The sequence below is a fragment of the Larus michahellis genome, chromosome 3, assembly GCF_964199755.1.
Source record: "Larus michahellis chromosome 3, bLarMic1.1, whole genome shotgun sequence".
Classification (NCBI taxonomy): Eukaryota; Metazoa; Chordata; class Aves; order Charadriiformes; family Laridae; genus Larus; species Larus michahellis.
The window spans coordinates 35,589,198-35,613,884 of NC_133898.1; the positions used below are offsets into that span (position 1 = coordinate 35,589,198).

General features: G+C 41.5%; 1 protein-coding gene across 9 annotated transcripts in view; it reads left to right on the forward strand.

Annotated features, from left to right (window-relative positions):
- Nucleotides 1–24,687, forward strand: part of TTC7A (tetratricopeptide repeat domain 7A) — a 176,218-nt gene that overhangs the window by 60,834 nt on the left and 90,697 nt on the right. For all 9 annotated transcript variants that reach the window (XM_074579665.1, XM_074579662.1, XM_074579663.1 and 6 more), the window contains 3 exons: nt 7,957–8,074; nt 14,465–14,522; nt 17,941–18,013. In XM_074579665.1, coding sequence (XP_074435766.1) covers nt 7,957–8,074; nt 14,465–14,522; nt 17,941–18,013 — 249 coding nt within the window. The remainder of the gene's footprint in view (nt 1–7,956; nt 8,075–14,464; nt 14,523–17,940; nt 18,014–24,687) is intronic.

Below are 24,687 nucleotides of genomic sequence, written 5' to 3' on the forward strand. Positions count from 1 at the left end.
TGCTTTTGGTGCAGTATTGTATTCAGTTTGTTTATGGTCCATGGACAAGCAGTACTTTAGTCTTACTTCAGTTACTAGCAGTAAAAAAACTCCAAACAACAGAAGCATTTATGCAGCTGGATAATTGTACAATGTCACAAGGAGCACAGAACCGTTTCTTTCCTGATTAATCTAGTGGTCATTTAACTTGTTTTGCTGGCTTTCTACATGGTATCTCAGCATAGTTTAAGAACCACGGGAAACAAAAAATGCACCATAGTGATTTACAACACTGAGGATGCCCAGATCACATCTATGACATAATCTCTCAATGCAGAACAAATCAAAGTAAAAACATGCATACATTCACACTGTGCCATGCAAATCAGTATGTAACAGAGCCTGATGTGGAAAAGAACTAAACGCCCCCAGCTTCTGTTGTGACAGTATGACCAGATTATTAGCTGATGTAAGTTGGCACTACTCCACTGGCATATTACTGGCACCATGCTGGCTTACATCAGCAGATGATCTGCTCCATCAACCACTAGCTTTCAGGATTGGGCCTGCAGTAAACAACTGAGTGATATAAGCAATGTTTTGGTTACCTTTTTCAGAATTATAGGTTTTCACAAATATTTTTTTTAAAAAAAGAAAGGTCAGATGAACAGTAAATCGATAGTTCATTAATTTTAAAGTTTATGCCAGTTGTCTTGGAGGACCAGGAAATCTCTAAAACTAGTGGACCTGTATAGACCACCCTTGTCTGGTCAGGATGCAGGTGGACATGTACCTAATAAAGCTATGAAATACAAAGGTTTTCAGCAAAGTTGGAACTTTTATACTGTATCTAGCCTGTTACACAGGTGTTTTAAGTGTCTTTATAGTGGGCTCAGAATTACTTTTGAGGCATCATGCTGCCTAGCCTTCCAGTTTGCTGAGGTTTCAGCTCAACAGTTTGCTGAACTCGCACGTGAATGATTCTAGCAAGTGAATACAAAGCCCATTTGTGTTTAGCCAGCAGTCTTTTAGCTTTCCAGAATGCACTATGAATTTTTTGACTATTGAAGTTCAGAGTATTGTTTTAAATTTTCATAGGAAAGTTGATGTAGCTTACTATGGCGTGTGTCCATACTGAGGTTGTCCTGCCTTGGCCCACTATAAAGTCAGAGTTCCATTTAGCAAAAGGCTTGCTGCAATTTCCTCTTTCGCTCAGCCTTCCCTGGCATGACCTCAGCTGAATGCTCACTTGCCTATTTTGGCAGTGACTTTGAGTTGCAGCATGAGTTATTGTTTTTAATATTTTAATAGTGCAGTACTGTTAATTCCACTACTGATTTGGGTTCTCCAGGACCCTGTTATGGCAGGTGTTGTGAAAATACTAAAACCAGAACTTCTGCCTATAGGCAAGTGTTAAATACCGAATTTCTTAATTTTAGGAGCCTTATTTAAAGGCATTTAGGGTTACTATGATGCTTTCTTGTGCCTTTTACTCAATTGATTTCAATGGGTGCTTGTTGAAAACGCTGTAAATACGCATAGAGACAAATGGACTATAATCCTAGGATAGGCTTGAATCTTTTAGAACTCTGGTCTGACAGACAGTAGGAAGATGAGAGGCATGTTCTCATTGTTTTCATTGCCCCACAGTTGATACCACAGAAACCGTGGTGTTGTGCTAAACTTGTGTAGCACCAAATAGTGCTGGTTTTGTCAGTTAGTATGAGCTTTTGGGGGGACTTCACTCCATGGCAAAAGCTGCAGTGTCAGATGGTGCTGTGCCTTGCAGACATTTCCCTCATTTCTTTGAACTCCCCGGTTCCCATGTGCACAGTGAAGCGCTCTGCTCCAGCACTTGCTAGCAAGGCAGAGATTATGCCATCAGTCAAGGAAGAGAAGAGAGTGGGGTCGGGCCAGGCCAGACCAGACCATGCACGGTGTCATAAAAAGTAAGGAAGGCATACCATGAAGTCAATCCATCATGATGTGTGTGTAGAGGGGAGAGGTTGGCAGGATGTAGATTTAGAGCTGCATACTTCTGAGGTAACAGCTTATCATTCATTACTTTCACAGACCACTTAATCCGACAGTGCTTCTCTCTCCTTCTGTCCGTTGTTGACCCTGTCACTATAGATAATAAATGCTGTGCATGTGCTTGTACCCAGTCGCCTAGGAGCCTTGGAGTCGCATGGAAATGCTTAGGTCTTACTGCAGTATGAATAATATTGAAAGATTAAATCTAGTGCCATTATCAGAGTTATTCTGCCCGCTGAGCAGCCACTCTAGAGGACCAACATCGCTAGGGCGAGAGGTTACTGAGAAAGCAGTGAATGGTATGGAGCTACTAGAGATTTCTTCCTTCTTTTAAAAGACCTTCTTGCTTACATCACAGCTACTGTTATTGGGGCAATCCCAAGCATTTTAGACATCAAAAATGACCAAGAATTTTGCCTTCTAATTATCTCCCTTGTGAACAAACCACTATTGCTAGAGTGGAGGAAAGGCCTAAGTATTTCTAAGTGCAGGGGGCTGAGCTTACATGCAGAGTAAGTTGGTGGGCTTAGCACTGGTGACACATGGAGAAAATGCTGACTATACCAACAATAGAAAGCACAGGAATTTTTTTTTCCCCGATATACGTAGCATGATTCACCTTGTGTGCTGTAAACAGCTGTGGGACAAAACCTTTCCATCATACTATGCCTTATTGGCCACTTTCTTCCTGTGTATTTTTCCTCTTCTCTTTCTCCTTTCCCAATATTCGATTTTTATTTTTTTTCCTCTGTGAATTAGTATCTATACCTACAACCCAGTATAACAAAAATGATAAGAAGAGGTCAATCCATCTAGTTAATATCATGTGTAATTTTATGTATGCGCTTTCTGTAGGATTTGAGTCTCTTACATGCTTGGGTATCACTCAGTCTCACTGGTGGCCAAACTCCCGTTTCACTAACTTTGTCTAATATCTTAAGTCCACTGTCACTTGGCTTGTTTCCTGCCTCCTCCCTTCTGCACTCCTCTTTTTTAGCATAGTAGGTGCTATTTCAGTGCTGCTGTACGTCATCAATTTGCTGGTCCTTAATTGTTCTAAATCCACGCTGGTGGGAACTGCAGCTCCCACTTACAGTCCTGGAGGGTGTTGATTCAGTGGGGTAGGGCTTGAGCTTTTCTAAAAACAAGCTGGGTGGCAGTTGGGAACCAGCTGGGTGGCGATAGGCCAGGGGACAGCACCTGCTGTTCCCCACTCCCTTGTCAGTGTGCCCCCGGGCTTGGCTCGAGCGCACACCAAAACACATAGTCAAATAACAAGGGTGGCTGGAACAGCCGCTCTCTGTTTCAGGGGAAACATCCCCCAGGGTTATGCAGCTAACAACTGTCCCTTTTCCATCAAAGACGATGGAGGGGGTGGAAGGGGAAAAAAAACCCCAACCCCACGCTATTACGATCTTATTGGTGTTAGCTCACAGTTTGGCAGCCTATCTCTCTCCAGGTGCCACCTGTGTGTGTGTTTCTGGTGCGGTGAAGAGGTTGCTTAGCTAGTGCTTCCAGGTGCCTCCTGACAGTTTATACAGCTTGACTTCGAAATACAAAAAGTTCCTTTTAGGTTATTTTTCCCCAACATCTGCTTTCTGAGCTTTCTTCCATGCAGGTCTCGGAGGCAGGGAGCCTCTCCCTGCAACCTGTGGTGCTGCCCTTCTCTCCACCAGCCTCTCCACCAGCTATTCAGTGCAGAGTATGCAGAAGAATGTAAGAACAGTAAGGCCCAAATCAGAGGTGTATCTGTGTGGCTTTGAGACTTTGTATTTTGCTTGCTTCTGAGGAAGTAACAAATAATGATGCTAAGGAAACGGAATTCAAGCTGTTACCAGCACTCTTGATGCCAAAAGAAATATATTTTCCGTGGTGTTGGAAGCTGCCAGTGGTGCTGCTAGCAGCCAGGTAACAGCAGTACGCTGTGCATTTTGTGATCACGAAGTGATGCTTTGCCATGCCCGCTGTGGGGGAGGACATGTGGCATCTTGTGGCTTAGAGCTTACTAGCAAGGGCCTATAAGTTGCAGCAAGAAGTTTTGATCTGTGTTCCTTGCCCTTCCAATGCAGTGGTGTGTCACTTTAAGGTTGGAGTCCTTCTCTGAATGAATGAACCATTTCGGTTGCCTTCATATTGAGACTGGCCCCTGCCTTTGCAGTAAGAGTAGGAATGGATATTTTGATTCTCCTGATAAGCTTTCTGCTGCTTAGCTCACTTCTGCGTACCTCAAACTCAACTTCTGGGAGTCCCACAGGGTGAGACTTCGCATACCCGGCACCACGTGGGGAGAGGAGAAAGGGGGAGCAGCTCCTGCTGCTTCAGGTCATGTGGCAGCATGTAGGAGCTGCAGCTGGGAATGGCTGTATCTGGTGGGACCCCTTTAGAGGCCTTTCCCCCCTCCCTTTCCCATTGCTATGGCACAGACTGGAGACATCTCATATGCGTAAGGACCCCCATGATCACAGCTCAAGCTCACTACTGGTACCCTCAGGTGTACGGCGAGGGAGTTCTTACCTAGACTGGAAACTGCTAAGGGCAATTTGCACTGGAGAGTTGAAACCTCACAGTAGGTGACATGAGTGAAAGGTTTGGCTTTTCACACTTGCCCAAAATGGTTGAAGAGGAGGAGAATGGGAGAAGAGGGGGCAGATGGCAGCCACAGCGGGGCTGGCAGGGGAAGTGGCTGAGTGGCTGTAAGAAGGAAAAGTAAATGCTCTCATAAACAGAACCAGCTGTGCTGGAGTTTGCAAGGCCACTTATTTTCAAAGCAGCCTTCAGCTGACCCAAGTTTGCATTCATGAGAATTTTTGTGGCTGGTCAAAGTGCCATTAGTGTTTAATATGAATAAATGTTTACAAGAATGTTTGTGCTAGAAGTGCTTTTTCAGCCATTCTGAAAAGTTGTGGTTTTAATTATTCATACAGTAGATTAATCTGACACTCACAGGTGGCCCTGGATAACTGGCAGGCAAGAAAGCTGAATGGTGTGCTGCTGATTTATGCAGCATAGGCCATCAGTCAGAGACTGGAAACACCATCAGGTGACCATTTAGAGAAACAATGGAGTAAAGTCTCTCCAATTTTAAATGTCTCCATTTCAGCTCCAAACCTTTCATTTAATCTCTTTTTTCGTACACTCTACCCACCCCTGCCCTTGTTCACTAGTCATTAGAATTCCTTGTATAGCTCTTTCCTTCATCTGATGGAGACTTCTTGGATGAAAGTGTGTGCGGGGAAAAGAGGAGAAACAATGAAGAGAGTGGGAATATAGCTGTTTATGGTCGCAAAAGAGGTGCATAATTAATTTTCTGGCTGCAGAGATTTCATGTCTTACATAAAAGTTCCTGAAAGCCGAAGAATTCAATTATTGTTTCATGGGAAGGTTTTTTTTTGTTGTTGGCTGATTTTATTTTTTTTTTGGTTTTTTCCTTTTTCTTTGTGGCAAGTCATGGGAGGTTTTCTTCTTCCATTGCCCTAGGCTCTGGTCCAGAACGTGTTTCAGTATGGGGCAAGGAAGTCAGTAGGGATACTGACAGGATTAAGAAATCTGGAACAAATCTCAGTCTTCCTGATGTGATCAGAGTTTAAACGGTCTCCTATGAGCATCGCTGAAGTCAGCAGGATTATTTCCAGTTATTTCAGTAGTCTTTGGATTATGCTGTTAAAGATAGTCTTTGCAATTTAGTTGGTAGTCCCAAGTATCCCCCAAGGGGGTATTCCTGTTTCAATCAGTAGTTTCCAGATTCATAGTTGAATAGGCAATCAGCAAGACTGTAATGCTTTGATAGTGCTTTCAGGAAGAGTTTGATGAGAAAATATACGTTGGTCATTGGGCTGACTGACCTGAGGTTTCAGAAATTTGGGAACTATTGGTCTACATCTAGTTTGAATTGTATGGCCTCAGGGAGCTGTGCAGGTGAGAAAAAGACCCAAGCAGTGGAGATTACTCCTTCACTTGCACTTTTCAGCCTTTCTCCATGCTTACATTAACAGTAAATTTTTTCTTATGTTTGATATCATGTAATAAATACCAGCTCCTGTGTTTATGAAGCTGTTAGTTAATGTTGTCACCTGAATGTCTTCAAGTGATGTAACTAGGAGGCCCATTGACAGGGTAGTATCTCAAGTCAGGTAGATTCTGTTCGTAGGTAGCATATTAATAGATCACTGCAGAAGGGAAGTTTCTGGTCTGCTGGTGCATTTTGCTTCCAGTTCATTACAGGTGACTCCTTTTAGATGTTAAGGAGCTATGAGGTGCTGAACTCCGACAAAGCTGAGTACTAAGAGAGCACGTTTCAGTTACGTCTGCAGTACTTGCATCCTAAACAGTTGGATTTCAAACAAAAATGTATTTTCTCAAAATTAAACAACCCCCTGCTAGAAAGTCAGTTATCATGTAATAAAAATTTCCAAAAGGAGGATTTTTTGGATAGTGTAATGCTGTCTGGTTTTTGATTAGAGATGACTCTGATTATGGGTGACAGGATCTGCAGACTATCTTGTACAAAAATGAGGTCTTCCTGCAGGCTTTGTGTCTTTCAAGCATTACTTTCAGCTTTTGCTTGCACCTCTCCAACCTGCACTTTTCCAGATATGTACAATCTATAGGTCTTAGTCTTTTCTACTTCTAATGGGTGAGTGATGTTAATGAGACTTTACGGTTAGAAATGAGGAACACTATTCTGTAATTAAATATTAAAATTATTTTTTATTTAAAATTCCCATTAACTCAGATTCTAAAGATACTAAAGCTTCATATTTTTATTAGACTTAGATCTGTGTGATCAGCTGGAGAGGAAGGTTAGGGGGAGCAATCTCTACTGCAGTAGAGGAGACCAGATTACGTATTTCACCATTTTGGAGGCTGATCCTGAGAAGTTGTGACTGCTTTCCCTTCTTTTTACACTCTGTAATATAAAATGCATTTTCAAGCAAGTTGTGTCTTTGAAAAAGATGCAGAATGGGGTTGGTGTGGTGTGAGCTGCTAAGGTAGTGTGGCACTTCAGATCAAAATTTGTGTCCTGAATTTGCTGCCTCCGTCTTGTGGCAGGAGAACCGCAAGCAGCAGCTGAACTCAGTTTGCAGTGAAGTGCTTTCTTATTTTACTCTTGTAACATTTTAAAAGGGAGTAAAAATACGCTAAGCTTTAAATGCCTCATACAGCAAAACTAAATGGTCTTTCTTTGGAGGTAGAAACTTCTTAGACCTTTCATTGTACTGCTAGGATAGCATATAAGTAGTCAGTTGGTCCAACGTTTGTATTTAAGGTTGCATGATCATTGCCCGCTACAACTACCCAAAAGGAGGCTATAGAGAGGTGGGTGTTGGCCTCTTCTCCCAGGTGAATAATGACAGGACCAGAGGAAATGGTCTGAAGTTGCAGCAGGGGAGGTTTAGATTAAATATTAGGAAGAATTACTTTACTGAAAGAGTGGTCAGGCACTGGAACAGCCTGCCCAGGGAGGTGGTTGAGTCACCATCCCTAGAGGTATTTAAGAAACATCTAGATTTGGTGCTTCAGGGCATGCTCTAGTGGCAGAGATTGTAGGAGGTTTTTTTGTGTGTGTATGGTTGGACTCGATGATCTCAAAGGTTCTTTCCAACCATGAAGATTCTACGGTTCTATGACTGAAGTGTGCCTAAAGGGAAATACAAGAATAAGATAGTGTCCTTCATTAACCTTAAACATCTGGAAATAGTTTGGGATGGATGCTTAAATCAAAACCAGAACTTTTCTCAGAACTGTACCATGTGCATCAAGGTCTGCTAATTTGACCTTCTACGTCTTCGTTTCCATTTACTGTGTGATCATGGCACTTACTGTGATCACTGAAAGCCCTGTGTGAATGGCTCTCAGATCACTTACGGGTAAGTTTAACGGGATCATCTTATTGAAGCAAGTACAGAGAAAATACCTGTAAGTCACAACCTACCTCTTTTGCAGCTGGAAGAAGGAGAATACTTTGCTAAAATGGTGATAGACCTTGGTGAGGATGCTGGAGAGGCCCTAGCAAAGGGTTACCTGGCACTGGGCCTGACGTACAGTCTTCAAGCTACTGATGGTGAGTTATCCTGTTTGTCAGGTATGTTGTATAGAAAGCATCTGTTCAAAGTCTTCAATGCAAGCAATGGAAATTTATTAGAAACTCTTGCTTTTAGTGATGACTGGACACGGGAAACAGTCATATTGCAAGACAAATGGGGACTGTTCACTTGCTCAGAGGACTGTCTGCTATGGTAATGAAGGTCAAGTTTTTAGGTAAAGGAAGAAATGCAAATCATTACTTAGGAGGTGATAATTTGACTGTAGCCAACAACGCTTGCTGTGCTCTACTTGGATATTTGTAATACATTTCTTTTGTTTATTTACACAACAAAATGTCAAACTTTCCATCTATTTTCATATTTTTGTCACCCACACATAAATCACATAAAGAAATACAATCCAAAAACTGCAGTCAGAAATGCCTGACTTCAGTTCCTGGTGTGATACTGATTCCCCACAGAGATTCAACCTCTCTGTGATGTCGTTTCTTTCTCTGCTTAGAAGTAAACAAGATAAAAATATCTGCCTTGCTGGTACATGTGAATGTTGACTAGATACACACCAGTGAATGCAAGACGTATTATTTTTAATGCTGCTTGCTTGGGTTTTGAATGACTGGACAATGGGCTCCTGCAGATTTGATGCTTGGTAGCCAGAAGAGCTTGAAGTCCCAGTGTTTGGGAGAGTTATAGCTCTGACCTTCATCAGGCTCACAGGTGGGAACAGTCTTTGTTTCTTCTACAACTTCTAACATAGTTTCTTTGAATAATGGCTGAGCTAGTGTGTTTCCTAATCAGTTTGGCAGTCCTGCCCACATGCAAGCAGTGGCTTTTCTGTTAGATGGGTCCCACAGAAAGGCACCAACTTCTTCCAGCAAAAGAGCCTGAAACAAAGCTAAAATGGCTGTATGGTATCATGGAAGTATGCTGGCCTTGCAAGGTACACCAGAATTCTGCAAGGCATGTGTATGAGGAAGTGGCTTGTGCTCTTGGTAGTGCAAGTTGGTGTATTTTTTTAGCGAGCCATATCTGATCAGCAGTTCTGAGAACTGCTTTCCAACACGGAGGCTAACAGGCACTGTAGCTCTCTTCAGTTCTCCATTTCTCTGTCGCAGAATAGTTCCCCCTAGAAAGTTTGTGTCAAGAAACGGATGTCATTCCTAGCCCGAACTTTCTCGTATATATATTTTTAAAGTTCATTAAACATTGAGTTCTGCTTAACAGCCTAGCTTTTTAGGGCATTTTGCCTAGATTTTGTTTAAACTGTCCCTAAAGCTATACAAGATTCCAGAGACTATTTTCAGAGATAGAAGGTTTTCTATGTTAGCCCATTACGGTCTATTTGTTATCCTCAGTATGGAAAGAAGGGTGATTTCTAAAGAATGGAGTTGTAGAGGCATGTGCTGTACTCTAGCCTTAAAAATACTTTGATGCAGCAAAATGCGAGTTCGAAACTTTTCTTCTGGAAGAGAAATCTTCTCTGAGTTTTCAACAGATTAGTTCAGATGTTGTGATAAGCGTCCTTTTTAATGTAAAAGAAACAAGTCCTCACTGCCTTGGATTATTTTCCAGATTAGCATCTGATTTATGTCATAAAACAGGGGAATATCTGCCTTCTCCTTGTATCTCTAGCCTTTAAGTCAATAAGGCCAGTCACTCAGTTGAGGGAAGTTTTTCCCTTGAGAAAATGGATTAAGTCCTTGTAAAGCATACTTAAGATGATCATGAATATGGAACAGCATTTTACTAGAAAATGTCAAATTTGCACTAATGAGACATTTTTCATTAGCTTTGTTAAAAAATAGCTTATCACAGTGAAGAAACAAGAATAGAACATGCTGAAAGGAAGATAGCAACTCCCCTGTGCAGTCCTGCTCATTCCATCAGTCCTGTTTATTATTGTGTTTATACCAGTTCATAGTGACATATACAGACACGGTGTCAAACATCTGTGTATATATATGATTTCTATAACTTTCCATTGGAGCTGACTTTCAGTGAGTCAGCATTTTCAATAGTAGCTAAGTGCTCCAGAGACATTTGACCAATTGCCTTATAAAGTTTGCAGCATTATATCAAGATGCCTTCCATCCAAGGTTAGGCTTTGTTATTTAATATATCCTCTTAGTAAATATTTGTCCTCCTGTGTGACAAAGGCACTGAGGAGTTGTATTAAAGCCTTTCCCTTGTGACCTGCAAAAAGCACGTGCTAAAAAGCAGATTCAGAAGAGAGAATCCTACTGAGTGACAATTCAAATAACTTGTGGGAGCGTTTGATAAAAAGTCGCTTTACAACTATTAGATTTACTCCTGGATGACTTCCTGAAACTTATGCTGGGAAGCAGTATGTGTAGCTTCCTTGTTCTTAATGTCTAATTACATGTTTCTTGAAATAAGTCTCATTGAAGTAGCTGAAAGATGTGTCCTCAGAGGAAGTTATTGCCACTTTTGCCTCACTCTTAGAAGCACAAATCTTTTGCTCATACACCATGTCCATCTATTGCTATGCTAAATTTTCAGCAGATCTGTTCCCAGTGGGTCAATGTCAACAGTAAACCTTTCTCATCCTCTTGTAGTTCCAGTTTTGATATAAGCTGTATTGTCAGCTTTGCCTCCCTTAGGTCTGGTGCAGAATCCATTGAAGACACAGGGGAAGGTGAGATGAATTTAACAAAGGCTAAAGCAGAAAGGCCAGGTTGAGAATGTGTTGTGAAATACAAGTGCTGCTCTTATCTCACATCACCACCTCACATCTTGTGAAATCTTTGCTGATTTAACAGACTCTCTATCTTTCAGAGATGAGTGTTCTGTATCTCTGTTTTCATTTAGAATTTTGGTATAAGGCCACGAATCAGGGACTGAATTGGAAGCTTTTTCTATCAGTCCTTGTGGATTTTATAAATAATCAGTACACTGACAGCACTGGTTAATGTTAAAAAAAAAAATAAATTAGACATTGCTTATTAGTGAACAAACCCATCATTTTTGCTTCTGGAGATAACAGTCAGTACCTGCAATCTTTAATTATAATTCTGGGTGCTAAAACTATGTCTTGCTATATTAGGTGTCTTAACACAAGGGAATATTTTTTGAAACCCACTGATAAGTGCAAAAGGGTGCATGTGCACTAATGTGTCTGGATCAGAAATGGTTTTTTTTAAGTCCATCTCTGTGATCCCCACTTCTGAATTCCTTCCCCTAAAACTAATGTGCTACATAAATAGACCTGATTATGCTGCAGCTGCTAATGGGTGTTCAGTCCGTGGGACAAGACTAGAACTAGACCCCTGTCCCTGTGTTTGTAGCGTTGATGCTCATCCTCAGCATTAAGTGTTTCACTCCATGCATTCACACCTACTGTGCTGCACCTGCTTGCTAACACAGAACTTGACCTCCTCTATTTTCAAGTGTGACTTTAGAGCTTTGTATTTAGGTACCAAAATGTTGCTGAAGATCCTGTTCACTTCTGGTAAGGCTTAAGATCCTTTAAAAACCTAGAGTGCTTTAGAAAACAAATCTTGGGCTCCTAAGGTGGCATTTACAAAAGTACTGTGTCTTACAGGAATAACCACTGAAGTTTCAGAAACTTAAAATCCCCCGTGCTCTCTGCCTTACTCTGGTCAGACTCTGCTTTGCAGGTTATTTTAATCTAAGTAGTGTGTCATACTGTGTTTTAGTTGGTAGAACTGTAGGAGCTGCGCTTGCAGTGAGTAAAGTTGGGTAGAGGCTAAAGAATTCATTAGTGCTGTTAACCTCAAAGAATGGAGCACAACTTTTAGACATTTAGTCAGACCTGCCTAATTCTGTTTCCTTGGTGCAAACTTTTCTTTGTCTGAAGTGAGACCTTTTCAGTGATACAAGTGGGTTGCAGTGACTGTGACTTCTTTGAACAATTGCATGGGTAGGGCATCCACAACTTCTCTGGGCAACCCATTCCAGTGGCTCACGACCCTGATAGTAAAGAATTTCTTCATTATATTTAATCTAAATCTTCCCTCTCTTAGTTTAAAACCCTTACCCCTTGTCCTATCACTACATGCCCTGGTAAAAAACTCTATTTTTCTTATAAGTCCCCTTTAAGTATTGAAAGGCCACAGTAAGGTCTCCCTGGAGCCTTCTCCAGGCTGAACAGCCACAACTCTCTTAGCCTTTCTCCATAAGAGAGGTGTTCCATCCCTCTAACCGTCTTCATGGCCCGCCTCTGGACCTGCTCTAATAGGTTCACGTCTGTCTTGTACTGGGGGCCTCAGAGCTGAACATAATACTCCAGGTGGGGTCTCAGCAAAGCAGAGGGGGGAAAATCACGTCCCTTGCTAAGCTTCTTTTTATGCATCCCTCCCCAAATCACTTTTCTTTCCTTTTTCTTCTAATTTATCTCCTTTAGCTGTAAAGGCCCTGTAAACAGCATGGTTAACATGCAGCATCAGTCCTCAGTATTGTCAAACACAAATTTCAGTGTGTTTATCCAAGTCAGACACAAATCTAGAGACGGACAACCAAATTTCCAATTTAGTTGTAGCTAAAGATGCAGTTCATATTGTGGGAGGTGGGACTCACATGCAGTAGTGCAGAGGCAAAGCTGACTAGTTGTAGAATAATCACTTCATTTCCATAACATATTTTGTGCTCTTTCTGACTAAAAGATGAACATCAGTCAAACGTCTTACCAGGTGGAACCTAAAAGTTCTCCTAGCTTTTCCATTAGATGTTTATTTTGGGGGGCAAATCGTAAAATTTCTTTCTGTCTTCCTCATTGTGTGGCATTTCCAGAACTGCTCTGTAACTTACATAAGGAATATTGTAGTTTCCTTGAGAAACAGAATCTGACATATTTTTCTGGATGAACATTTCCAGCTATGATCAAATCCTTTCTAGTGTCTCAAGCATTTTTATGTTTACACCAATCTTGATTCTTTTAATTTTTTCTCTCAGTTTTCCTCCACTGTTACATGTTTCCAGTATTTGGCAGTGGACCCGAATACTCAATTTAAGGCTATTAGGAGTGAAGTATTTCCAGCTACTTCTAATAAATGCTGCATTTTGCATGAAAGCTCATGTCTTCAAATATATTCTTTAAACTGCAAACTTTTTGCTCCATTTTTACTAGTTAGAGTAGATTTTGTGACATAAGCAATTTTTCATCTTCATGATTTGGGAAATCCTGAAGATTGCTGTTCCTCCCAAATGAACCAGATGGTTTGAAAAACTGTTGGAAGATGTTGGAATAAAAAAGGTCTGACCACTATAACTACTTTGGCAAAAGAAACTACTTTCAAAGTTTCCCTCACTAGCATGTTGCAGAATCCAAAGAAACTGATTACCATTGTACGTCTTGTAGAACACAAATCTTTCCTCTTAATAACTTTTAAGAATACTTGACTTTTGTGTGGTGTTATTGCTTAAGTATATACCACTTACTACCTTCCTGTTCTGGAGCTTACACTGACTTGACGTGTGAAGTCAAATATATTCACAGGTGGACGTTTGCTGATGGATTAAGTACTCATCACTTCTTTGTGCTGTTGATTAGTAGCTCTCAAATTCAGGACAGGCAGAACAAGAAACAACTGCTATGCAAAATCTGAAAACCAAGATCCAGAACAAGACAGCTAGCGTACTTCTGAAAATTATCACTAGCTTTCCAGATATTTTGGATCTGAGAAAGCCATACTTCTCTAAGCTCTTCCTCTGTTCCCCTTGCTCTTGAAGATGGTATCTTATGATACCCTGGCATAACAAGAACTTGTTTCTTCTCCTTTTATGGTTTTAGCTAGGAATTAATTCACACATTGAGAAGTGAATGTAGCGGGCAAGATCCTTTAGTCAAGCAATTAGAGGCACCAAGGAAGGCATTAGTGGCTAATGCCACACCTGAAGTACCCTAAAAGTCTTTTGTGGCCTCAAGGGAGGTGGTGTGTTGTCAAGGGTTTTGTTGTAGAGCTGTAAATTTGGCTGCTGGTGTTCCCTGTTCAACCTGCAACACCCTCCTACATGAAGATGATGGTGGCGATGGGTCTGTATCTGAGTGAGAATATGCTACTAGTTACTGCTTTGAGCACATACACCAACTTGGCAGAGGGCCTGTTGTGCTCTTAGTATCTCATTAGCATATGTCCCCTTCTCCTCCTAGACCCCTTAAGTGGCATATGTAAATAAAAAATGCTTTGGCATTTCAGACAAGAGAGTTGGAAGAGTCTTTAAAAAAAATGAAATTGAGAATTCAGGTTAAAATATGGGGTTTGTTCTTTAAAAATGAAATGGCATATTTTCCAGCCATGAGCAGATGCACCACCGGATTTCTACAGTTTTTATGCTCCCAGTCTGAAATACTCTGTACACGTATAACTATTTATTTAATCTGAAACATTGAATTCAACTCTTAAATGGCATTGTATCTTGTCCTGCAGCTACTCTGAAGGGCACTCAGGATGAATTAAACAAGAAAGCACTTCAGACTTTGGAGAGGTGAGTAGGGATCTTGCAGATATTTGCATTATGTATTTCTTTGGATGAATTCAGAATAATTGTTGGTTTTAATGGTTTTTTCTTCTGCATAAGGCTTCCTCGCCTGAAAGTTTAAAAACAGTTCAGTAGATTTCAGCAGTAGTGTGTCAAAACTATTCCTGTGATGGCTAAATGCAGCGATGATTTGGTTGAATATCCAAGGTAAGAGCACCTGTTCTGCCATTAAACAGAAATAACCTTAGCCCCAAATTAGCTGCAGCCAGAACTACGGTGCTGGGGGATACAACTTCCTTACCTGCTGTGTGGAAAGCTAGTTTTGTCTCTGTTCTTGCGTGAAGCAGGCTTAAACTCCTTTTTCCTTCATGGTGGGAAAGTAGCTTCACCACCAGGGTGTAGGCTGCTATGGGGTGACCTGGCATCAGTGCACTTAGCAGGGAGGGGATGATTGCTGTTCTAGTGAGTGTTTGCATGAGCGGTTGTATGAAAAGGGAGCTACGGAGCTAGCAGTACAAAGTCATCGCCATTCACCTGTTCTTCACCACTGTATTTTGTGGGGGAGTCTGATTCAATGGCTCTGCCCTGAAAGTATCTGTGAATTAAACTCCTCTGCAGCAACAGTTACCCAAGTAAAAGTGCTTGGGTTAAAAAATGTTTTTGTCCATTCTGTTGTGGTAGAGAGGTGAGGTGTGAGCTTCCTGACCCTGTTACAACTAAGTTACATCACCCAAAATATACTAGGCGGTGTTTGGGCAGTTAACATTGCATATGTAAATGCCGACAGACTTTGGATGGCAACTAAATGGAAGCTAATATGGTCTAAGTCTTGGGCTGAAGTTCTAATTCTGGGTTTGCTGTGGTCATAAATACATTACAAAAGTGAAGAAAATTTGAGATCTCTGGTATCTCAAAGTACAGATGTAGCAGGTTGAACGTGTTACTGGATCTTAGCTGTTTTTCTGATGCTGAGCAAGGAGGAGTCCAGCATGTTCATCTTACACTGGTTTTGCATTGGTTCCAAGAGCATGTAGTAAGTTGAAACCAGTAATGTAGTTCTGGACATTTACGTTATGGAGATCTGAAAGACAAAATTTAAAAAAGCTATTTATTTGGTCACTTTTTAGGTCAGGAGTATACTTTAAGTCATGCTAGTTCCTGGACTCCAATGTAGTACTTTTAACTACTGCACAATTTTGATGTAATTGCAGCGCTGCAGTGCTTTTAAACTGCATTTATTTTTATCCTTTGACCTTTCCTACTGGCTGCGACTTGCTTTCATGGTATCTTAACTCTAGCTAGGAAGCAGTCAAGCTTCTAGCCAAACATTAGGTACTCAAACTTCAGCCAACAGGGATGTTGTGACAGTGAGGTCGTTACTAGTGTCTTCCAAAATGCCTGAATTTTGATTTCTTTTTTTTCTTTTCCTTGTTTTCACCTGTTTTTAAAGTACATGTATGATCTGTCAGGCCATGGTTTGGCTTGTAGTCTTCTTTATAAGTGGCATTTTCAGCTGGAGGCTTGGAGCAAATATTCTTTTAATACCTTTTGAGGAAACTGAACAGTAAAGTAACAACACTTTGTTTCTTTCCAAAAGCACCGTTAATCTCTTCTCCTGTACACCCATGTGAACTTTCCCCTGTTATTTACTGTTGGAGGCTGCTGAACGTTTCACAGGAGCTGCTTGCTAAAGAGGCGGCTCACCCTGCGCCAACAGCTTAGGACAAAGCTGGGTTCTATCTTGTGGCGTCTTGTTGTTGTTTTGGGGTTTTTTTTGTTTTGTTTTTGTTGTTAGGGTTTTTTTGTTTAAAATGGGGGGAGAAATTAGTGACTTGCTTGTACTAATTGCACCGTGATGCTTTTGGCATTGCTTCAGAATCCTTGAGTGCTACCTTGACTTGCAGAGTTACAGGACACATCCAGTCCATGCTTTTGCCAAGAAAGGTTGGACTAGATGATCCTTGAGGTCCCTTCCAACCTGGTATTCTACGATTCTATGACTCTATGATTTACATTAAATTCATTAGTTCTAAAGGCATTAGTTACAAAAGTCAACTCCAATAGCTTCTTGCTCACAGGCCAAGATGGCGTTTGAGAAGTGTCTGCTATTAAAACAGTATGTGGTTTGTTTCCTGAAGTAATTCTTTGATTTTTGTTTCTTTCTTTGTTTATTATTAGCAAATGAATAGTTTTGGCAGGGTTTTAAACCACCAGCCTTGTCGGCCTGTCGTTTGTCCCTCAGAAGGACATTAATCGTGCTTGCTTTGGGCAGGGCAATGCAGGTGCAGGCTTCCCTGGTGTCCTGGAATGCAGCCCAGAAAGAGGTTAGGAATGTCGGTTGGCTATGAGGGACCTTCCTCTTCCCCATCTCTCCCATGTGAAATGACTTCCCCGTGCCACAGAGCTAGGAGTGAGCTCTCTGGGTCAGGGAGGGGATAATCCACTCGTCCCTGGGCTGGGCTGGCAATGTGGCATGAGCCAGTGCCCCACATTGCTCCTGGGTTAGGTCCCCAAAACACTATCTTCACATTGCCTTGGTTAATGGCTTCTTCACAGGCTAGCAAGCTCAGACCGCAGTTTGATGCTTAGCATAGTCTGAGAGGGACAGTTGTGCCCTGGTTTTCCATCCCTGTTCCCTGTCTGCGTAAGCCTGTGTGAAGGGCCTGCACGTCTGTTTCTGGAGACACTGCAGCCATCACTAGCCAAGGGATCACCGCAGTGCCCAGTGACTGCTATGGACTAGAAGGTAATATCTGAGAGACCCAAACTGGAGAAGTAAGGGCCTTGGTTTTGGTCAAGGCTCAGCTCCTGCCACCAAATCCTCATTCCTCCGTCAGTGTATTCCCTTTCCAAATTAGGAGCCTACTGTCAACGATTAGACTAGAAGCTGCAGGGTGGAGGGTGTTTTGTGTGTTTGAGCATCGGCTCACATCATGGGCTGCTGATCTTTAGTCCTCTACATGCTTATAGTCACAATAATAGCAGAAGCAATTATTACTTATTCAGTGCTAACCTAACCCTCTCCTATTGTTTGAAAAGTGGCAATATAGGAACAAGTTGGACAACTGTCTCCCTCATCTAAATTACCTAAAAATAATGCTTTAATGGGTTTATCATGAGTGAAGAGCAACTTTCTTCATATCAGTTATTGAAGTTCCAAAACATTAAGTGGCATTTAATGACGGAGCGTGTCAGTTATAAGATGGTGGCACTTGTGTTTCTCATACTCGTTCCCTGTGAGCCTGGCTTAGCCAGGCCAGCATTTTTTGTCTAGTTTCGGTGTGCTTACCATTACTGGACCAGTTTTCTGTAGGATAGGACTGGGTTTTGTTCTGTGCTTGTGTGTGACTCGTGGTGAAGGGAGTTCTGGAAAGTACAATCTAACAGTCACTTTTCTCTTTCTATTGTGTGGTCGTCCCTAAAGAGCACGTGACTTGGCCCCAGAAGATCACCAGATCATCCTCTACCTATCACTGCAGCTGGCTCTTGTCAGACAGGTACGTGCAATAATTGGCAACCACTGAGTTATGAGAGGGCAGGAGAAGGACAGTCCCATTAAACAAGACCCAGATGTGCTAAACAGGGTCCCTTCCTTACTATGTTGTAATCGGTAACAATCAATCAGAACATGTTTGTGTGAGATTTTTTTTTTTAAATTATTATTATTTTTAAAATAGTAATTCTGTAGCACGCAGAATGACCTCTCCTAGGGCATGCATTCAGCTGTGACTCGTGAGCAGTGCTGTTCCCGCTTGGAGCAACTTTGTCTGGGTGGGGCGAGTGAGGTGTATTTATTCCTGTTCCCTGAGTATCATGCTGTGTCCCTGCTGCAGGCCGCTCCAAAGGCTCTCTCATTACTGCCCAGTTCTGTATCACGCCAGATCGCATGCTCTCTGCACTGGATTGGTTTATTCCATACTTGGGCACATTCAGCGTTAGGCTTTGACGGGCGCTGGAGCTCTGCAGCGAGTGGGATTAGTTGGCGTTTGAATGCTGCTGCAGGTGTTAACTCATAAAAATTAAGCTGATCAGAAAATACACTGCACTGCCTTTGAGAAAAAACATTTGGGCTGTGCTTTATTTTTTCTGTCCCTTCTTTTTATAATTGGGATGTGATTTATTTCTCTGTCCCTTCTGTTTAAAAGCCAAAGTCTTTATTGGAACAGCCCCTATTTTTTAAATGCTTCTATAGCTAGATTTGAAATTTCATCATCATAGTTTCCTTCTTTGGCAGGCTTTCTGCTTGCTGCAGTTTTCTCTCCTTACTCTACACTACAGAGTCAAACTGTTGGATCCTTCTTACTTTCCTCAGCTAATTAGGGGAGCTGTGTGTTCATTAGGTTAAGCTAATTGTTCCAAGAGAGCACACTCTTGATAATGTCACTTTTGTAACCCTTTCATAATGAGAGCAGTGTGTTGTGAGGAAGCCTGCAATAGGACAGGATAATTAAAATGGCTTATTTAACTTTCTCATCTGCCGACTGGCTGCTTTATGATGCAGTTTGCTCGAGGTCTTTCATTAAAAAATATTCAGCTACCCTTCTTTCTCTCACAGCTTTTGCCTCTTAGGGAGGTTGTCTGATCTGCTGCTTCTTCTGCTTCTTGCCATGAGTAAAAGCATTACAGCTTTTCTGCTGTTATCCTTAAAAATAAAATCAAGATTTTTGTGGTCATTGGTTCTTTGTTGTTTTCGCTGTTATTGGTCCACTGCATTTTAACTCATTACCCTTTCTTTTTTTCCAGTTGTAGCCTGTCTTTACAGTGTTGTTTTGTATGTCTCATTTCATCATTTCCCTTCCCTCCTGTTCTTTCCCATTCAGTGTCTTGTCCTCACGTTCACTTTCTCTTTAGTCTGCCTCACCTCTGTATTTTCATCCTTGATGTTCTGCCATTTGCCCCTGCTACCATAGATGTGTGATCTAAGTGTGTTATATGGTGTCAGCCTGGCCCCTGCAATGCTGCTCCTGCTCTTCTCCATCTAGTGAGATATAAATCTTTAACGCATGCTTGGAGAGAGAGGAGATACCGGAGACATCTTTATTTTTAGACTGCTGTAAAATATCCTACTCTTCTTTTGCCAGTTTACTTAATGATAAACATTTGGTAATGCATTTTTAATATCCTTAATTATTTAAAGTATCTAATATATTCTCTTTCTGATTAACTGAAAGATAAATGATACCTTTTTTTGATAGATTGCATTAACTATTGAACGTCGCAGTTAGGGCTTTCGTCAGGCGATGCTACAGTACCAACAAATCCTAACAACAGTAGGTTATAATATAATACTTTACTGTTATTCTCAACAAATAGGCCTTTTTATTTCTATAGTCAAGGTCAATAAAGGAGGTAACCTTACCCAACACTGAAAAATCTGGGTATCAGCTTGCATAGGTAAGAAAGCATTTTCATGGAACAAAGCAAGAGAGGCAGCTGACCGGTAGAGTGCCAGGCAAAGTTGGAGCAATTTGTCTTCCTTGGAAGACTCTAAAATATTTCCAGTAGCACTTGTCTCTGTCAGCACTGGGCAAGGGAGAGGGTAAATGGAAAAGCATAAGCTTCCCTCTGACACGCAATGAGGACGTGACAAGAAGAGGAATGGTTATAAAAGGTTTTTGCAGAGTTGGCAGTTGAAAACCACAAGCAACCAAAATGAAAGATGATGATGTGCTTCGTGCTTGTGTGTGTGGCTCTGTGTCTTAAAGAGCAGCACAGTCACTGGGAGGAGTCTTGGAGGGTCTAGAATCATAGAATAGAATCATAGAATAGTTTGGGTTGGAAGGGACCTTTCAAGGTCTAGTTCAACCCCCTCTGCAGTGAGCAGGGACATCTTCAACTAGATGAGGTTGCTCAGAGCCCCGTCCAACCCAACCTTGAATGTTTCCAGGGATGGGGCATCTACCACCTCTCTGGGCAACCTGTGCCAGTGTTTCACCACCTTCAGCGTAAGAAATTTCTTCCTTCTATCTAGTCTAAATCTTCCCTCTTTTAGTTTAAAGTCATTACCCTGTGTCCTATTGCAACAGGCCATGCTAAAAAGTTAGTCCCCATCTTTCCTGCAGGCCACCTTTAAGTACTGAAAGGCTGCAATTAGGTTCCCTGGAGCCTTCTGTTCTCCAGGCTGAACAACCCCAACTCTCTCAGCCTGTCCTCATAGGAGAGGTGCTCCAGCCCTCTGATCGTTTTTGTGGCCCTCCTCTGAACCTGCTTTAGGTCAGCCCCACAGTGTTTTAGGGTGGACTTTTCAGAAAAATACAGAGTAGAAGACCCTCTCCTGTAAGGAGGGTCTCAATCTGGTTTCCCCTCAAAGTTGAAGTGTCCTGAGGCCAAGGTCAGTATTTGCTATGGTGGCTATCTACACCTGCAGTGCCGGGCTGGCAGCCTGCCGAGCCGATAGACGAATGAGACTTGTAACACCCAACTCCCTGCAGCTGGTTCGGCTGCTTCTCCTGTTTCTGTGGTAACAGCATTTGGATCAGCAAAAACAAGGTAGAATGAACATTCTAAAGCTCACTGATTTTAATGCCTTGCCTTGTTTTTTAGCAGGCCAGTTTCTATGGAAATGACTCTAGAGAGTTAGCGCTTTTGTTAATTTTAAGTCCTGGTTCCCTTCTCGGTTTTGGTGGTGGTGTTGTTTTTGACCTTGAATGCAATGTAAATTGGTATTGGATACATAAAAACAACATATGGGGCTTTCGTACCATTTTAATACTTGGTTTGATTTGACCTTTCTTTGCATGAAAGTAGAAAGGGAAAGACAGCCAGGGGCCAGCAGCTGAGAATTAGAGGTCTCGCTTATCAATTTCATCTGTGGACTGCCAACAGACCTGAAGTTTCAAGTGGCAATATCCAAAATACACCTACTGTCTTCCATAGAGCCTGGATGTAAAAATAAGATAAACATTGGTTAAGACACAACAGAAAACATTTCAGCTATTTTCTCCACGGTTTTTATTCTGGTTTCAAGAAGGCGAGACAGCTCCCTTTATTTTGTCCCAGGAGGTGCTTCTTTCAGCGACTGCTGGGTGTGGGTAGTTCTGGTCTGTTTTCTCCCAGACCAGCTAGTGCCTCCTCTGATGAACAGTAACACGCTGCTTTTCTGTCTAGGTCCTGGCCTAGATTTTTCTGGTGATCAAAACCACCTTGCAGTAAAAATTAAGTAATAACTTAACTCACAGATACGTCTGCGCCTGCTTTCCTGAAGTTCTGGTGGACTGTAGCAAGTCTGTTTTCAATGGAAGCTCTTGCCAGGCAATAAAGCTTTCTCATATAAAGCTTTTCTATAATGCCTGTGCTATAAAAAGAGATGGAGAGGATAGTTTTAATGGTTAATTAACTGTAACGCACAACTGATGTGAAATTATAAGGCCTGAAAACTCCTTTTATGAGATCCTGTTTCGTTTACCATTCTAAGTATTGCAAGTGCATGCTAGTGTTGGGAATTATTTTTAATGCTCATACTGTTTTCCCTTTTATACCTACAGTTGTGACATCCCAGCATTGTTTTTAAGGAAGCATATAGCATTATTGAAATAAATCCTATTATATGAGAGGCAGCCTAAACAATCCATATTGTGGTATTATTTTGGTAGTGCTGGTAGTGCTGCAAGATGCTATTTCTGGCTTACTGCAGTATCTTTGCTTCTTAATCAGTGCGATCGGAATATACCTGTATGCCATGCGGAACACGTGTGGTATATTTATTAACAGAAAGATGAATCAGAGAAGGGTAGCATCTTCTAATTACAGGCCCTGTTTAGACTGGCAGTCCAGCTGAAATAAGATTACTTTAAAGCTCAGCACTTGTAGGGAATTTAAACTGGCAGCCTACCTCTGATGCAACCCTGAAGTTTCAGGGGGCCATCTGGGCTGCTAGCTTCCATCTTTCTCGTATTACATAGTTACTTAAATAAATAAGCTGTGGCATCTGTCAATAGATTGATGATCTCTGCTTTTCAAAAGAAGTTTGTGTTGACTGCTACCAAATATCTTGCTTTTACTATTCTAGAAACTTATTTTGTATTTTATTGTACCTGGGCTGTTGCAGGTTGTTGTTTTCTATAGTGCTTCCTGTAAAGGAATAGAGTCTCTTCATATTATTTATTAGAGGGTATTTTATCTATGTTTTTTCCACCATTTCTAATTATGCAGCAGTACTGTGTAGGCTACTAATGGTGTTACAGCACTAAGGAATCTTTTGGGGCTTAAGTTAAACAATCAGGTATCATGATTAACTTCCAAAACCAGCCACTGCCTGTGACTCTGATGGTACTAGAGGGAAGCACTGAAATTAGATGTAACCATTGGAAACCCTATGCTACAGAACAGGGGAAAATTATTTTAGATTATGTCTATTTCAACAGCATGTGACTGCCTGTTCAAGCAGGCACAGGTTGGCAGGAGTGACCATAACTGACTTTTGTGCTGCTTTATTTCGTGTGTGTTGCAACAGAGTCAGAGAGCTTCCTTGACAGCTGGCCTCTGTTAGGGGTATGAACTTGCAGTTGTGCGATCATCGGACATTTACACATATAAAGCAAAGTCTCAGTGACTTAGTTTGCACATTTGCATGCAAGTAAGGTCAAGTATCCTTACAGTTTCAAAGTCCCTCAGTAAAGGCACTAGTTGCAAGTATCATTCTCTGTCTGATGCATGCTAGCAAATTAGGATCACCTTCCCAAGTCTTTGAATAGAATCATAGAGTAGTTGAGTTTGGAGGGGACCTCTGGAGATCACTCAGTTCAGTCCCTGCTCAAAGCAGAGTCAGCTGGAATAGGTTGCTCAAAGCCCCCTCCAGTTTGGTTTACAGACTTTCTTTTTCTTCTAATGAACTTACTGTTACCCAAACTTGGAATTCCTTTATGACTACTTGTGCAGGTCTGAGGCAGAGGTATAGAAAAAATAAGAGATGTTTTTAGGCCTGAGTGCAAGAAGAGCCTTGATAGCAGCTTTGCATTAGCATGTCAAATATGTACTGAAAAACTTTGTGGACAGGCAGATCTGGGCCCACCACAGCCTCATGCCTGTTGTCCTAGTTCCAAGTTGTCTTGTCATTGCTAGTGTTTTTACACTGTAAGAAAATGTGTCCTAGTAAGCTGCTGAGGGAACACTGGTGATTTAAGCCAATGTGTTTACCTTTGCAGTAGGCTATAATAACACATGTGGTTAAAGTAGCTCCACTGACAAGCAGTAATTCATTAAAGCTGAGCACTCAGTCATGTATCCCAACCTGAATCTAAGCCAGGACATTCAGCAGTTTTGAAGCAGTGGGCCAGATGCCAGTTTGGGGTTATGTCTGTGGAGCAGTCGCACTGATCTCCAGACTTGCATGGAGTCACCAGTAATAGAGTAGTTAAGTCCTTTGGCTTGCACAGGCACACTAAGAGTGAAATGTCATTTGGACATTACAATGAAGTTGTCCCATGAACAGAATATGTATCATGCTCCCAGAAGTATACGTGGGATGTAGATAATCAGCAACCCCTGTTGTAACTGCAGGCAGTGTAGTTGTTGCTTTCCTTGGTTATGTGCTACTTGTTTTCCTGAGTAATCTGTGGAAGCAGTGGGAATTTGACACTGGTGGTATGCCAAGACAGGAGAATGTCTGCAGAGCTTTGCTAGATGGGAAGTTCTCATAGTAGGAAAGAAGGAGCTACATTGTCCATCCCTTAAGGGAAAGAGAGGGAAGGTATATATGAGAAAAAGAAATTTATACATTTCTCTATTTTGTTTTCTGCAGGCTTCCCAGGCCAAACACAGATCTGGAAAAATTTAAGTAGCTGTAATTTCAGACACTAGAGAATCTTAAAGAAAATCCTCCATATAAAACTTACTGGTAGCCAAAGGAAAGAAAATCTACTAAGAAGTTCCCTTTTGAACAGATAGCCTAAAATAGGGTATTGGATCACAAAGAGTATGTGATACACTTGCATTCATTATAGAGGTTGTTTTCTGCCAAGTGAGACTTGATTCTGATGGCATGCTGCTGCTGTGAGTGTCAGGACTGCTCTTTACATCACTGCTTGCAAAGATATTTCTTTTTCTGACAGCATTTTGAATCTTGACTCTTTTACCCTTGAACATTAAAACTTAATTTTTATGTTCTTGATCCCGATCATGAAAGACCTTGTACAGCCATGACAAGAGACAAAATGCAGCAGAGATGTATAAT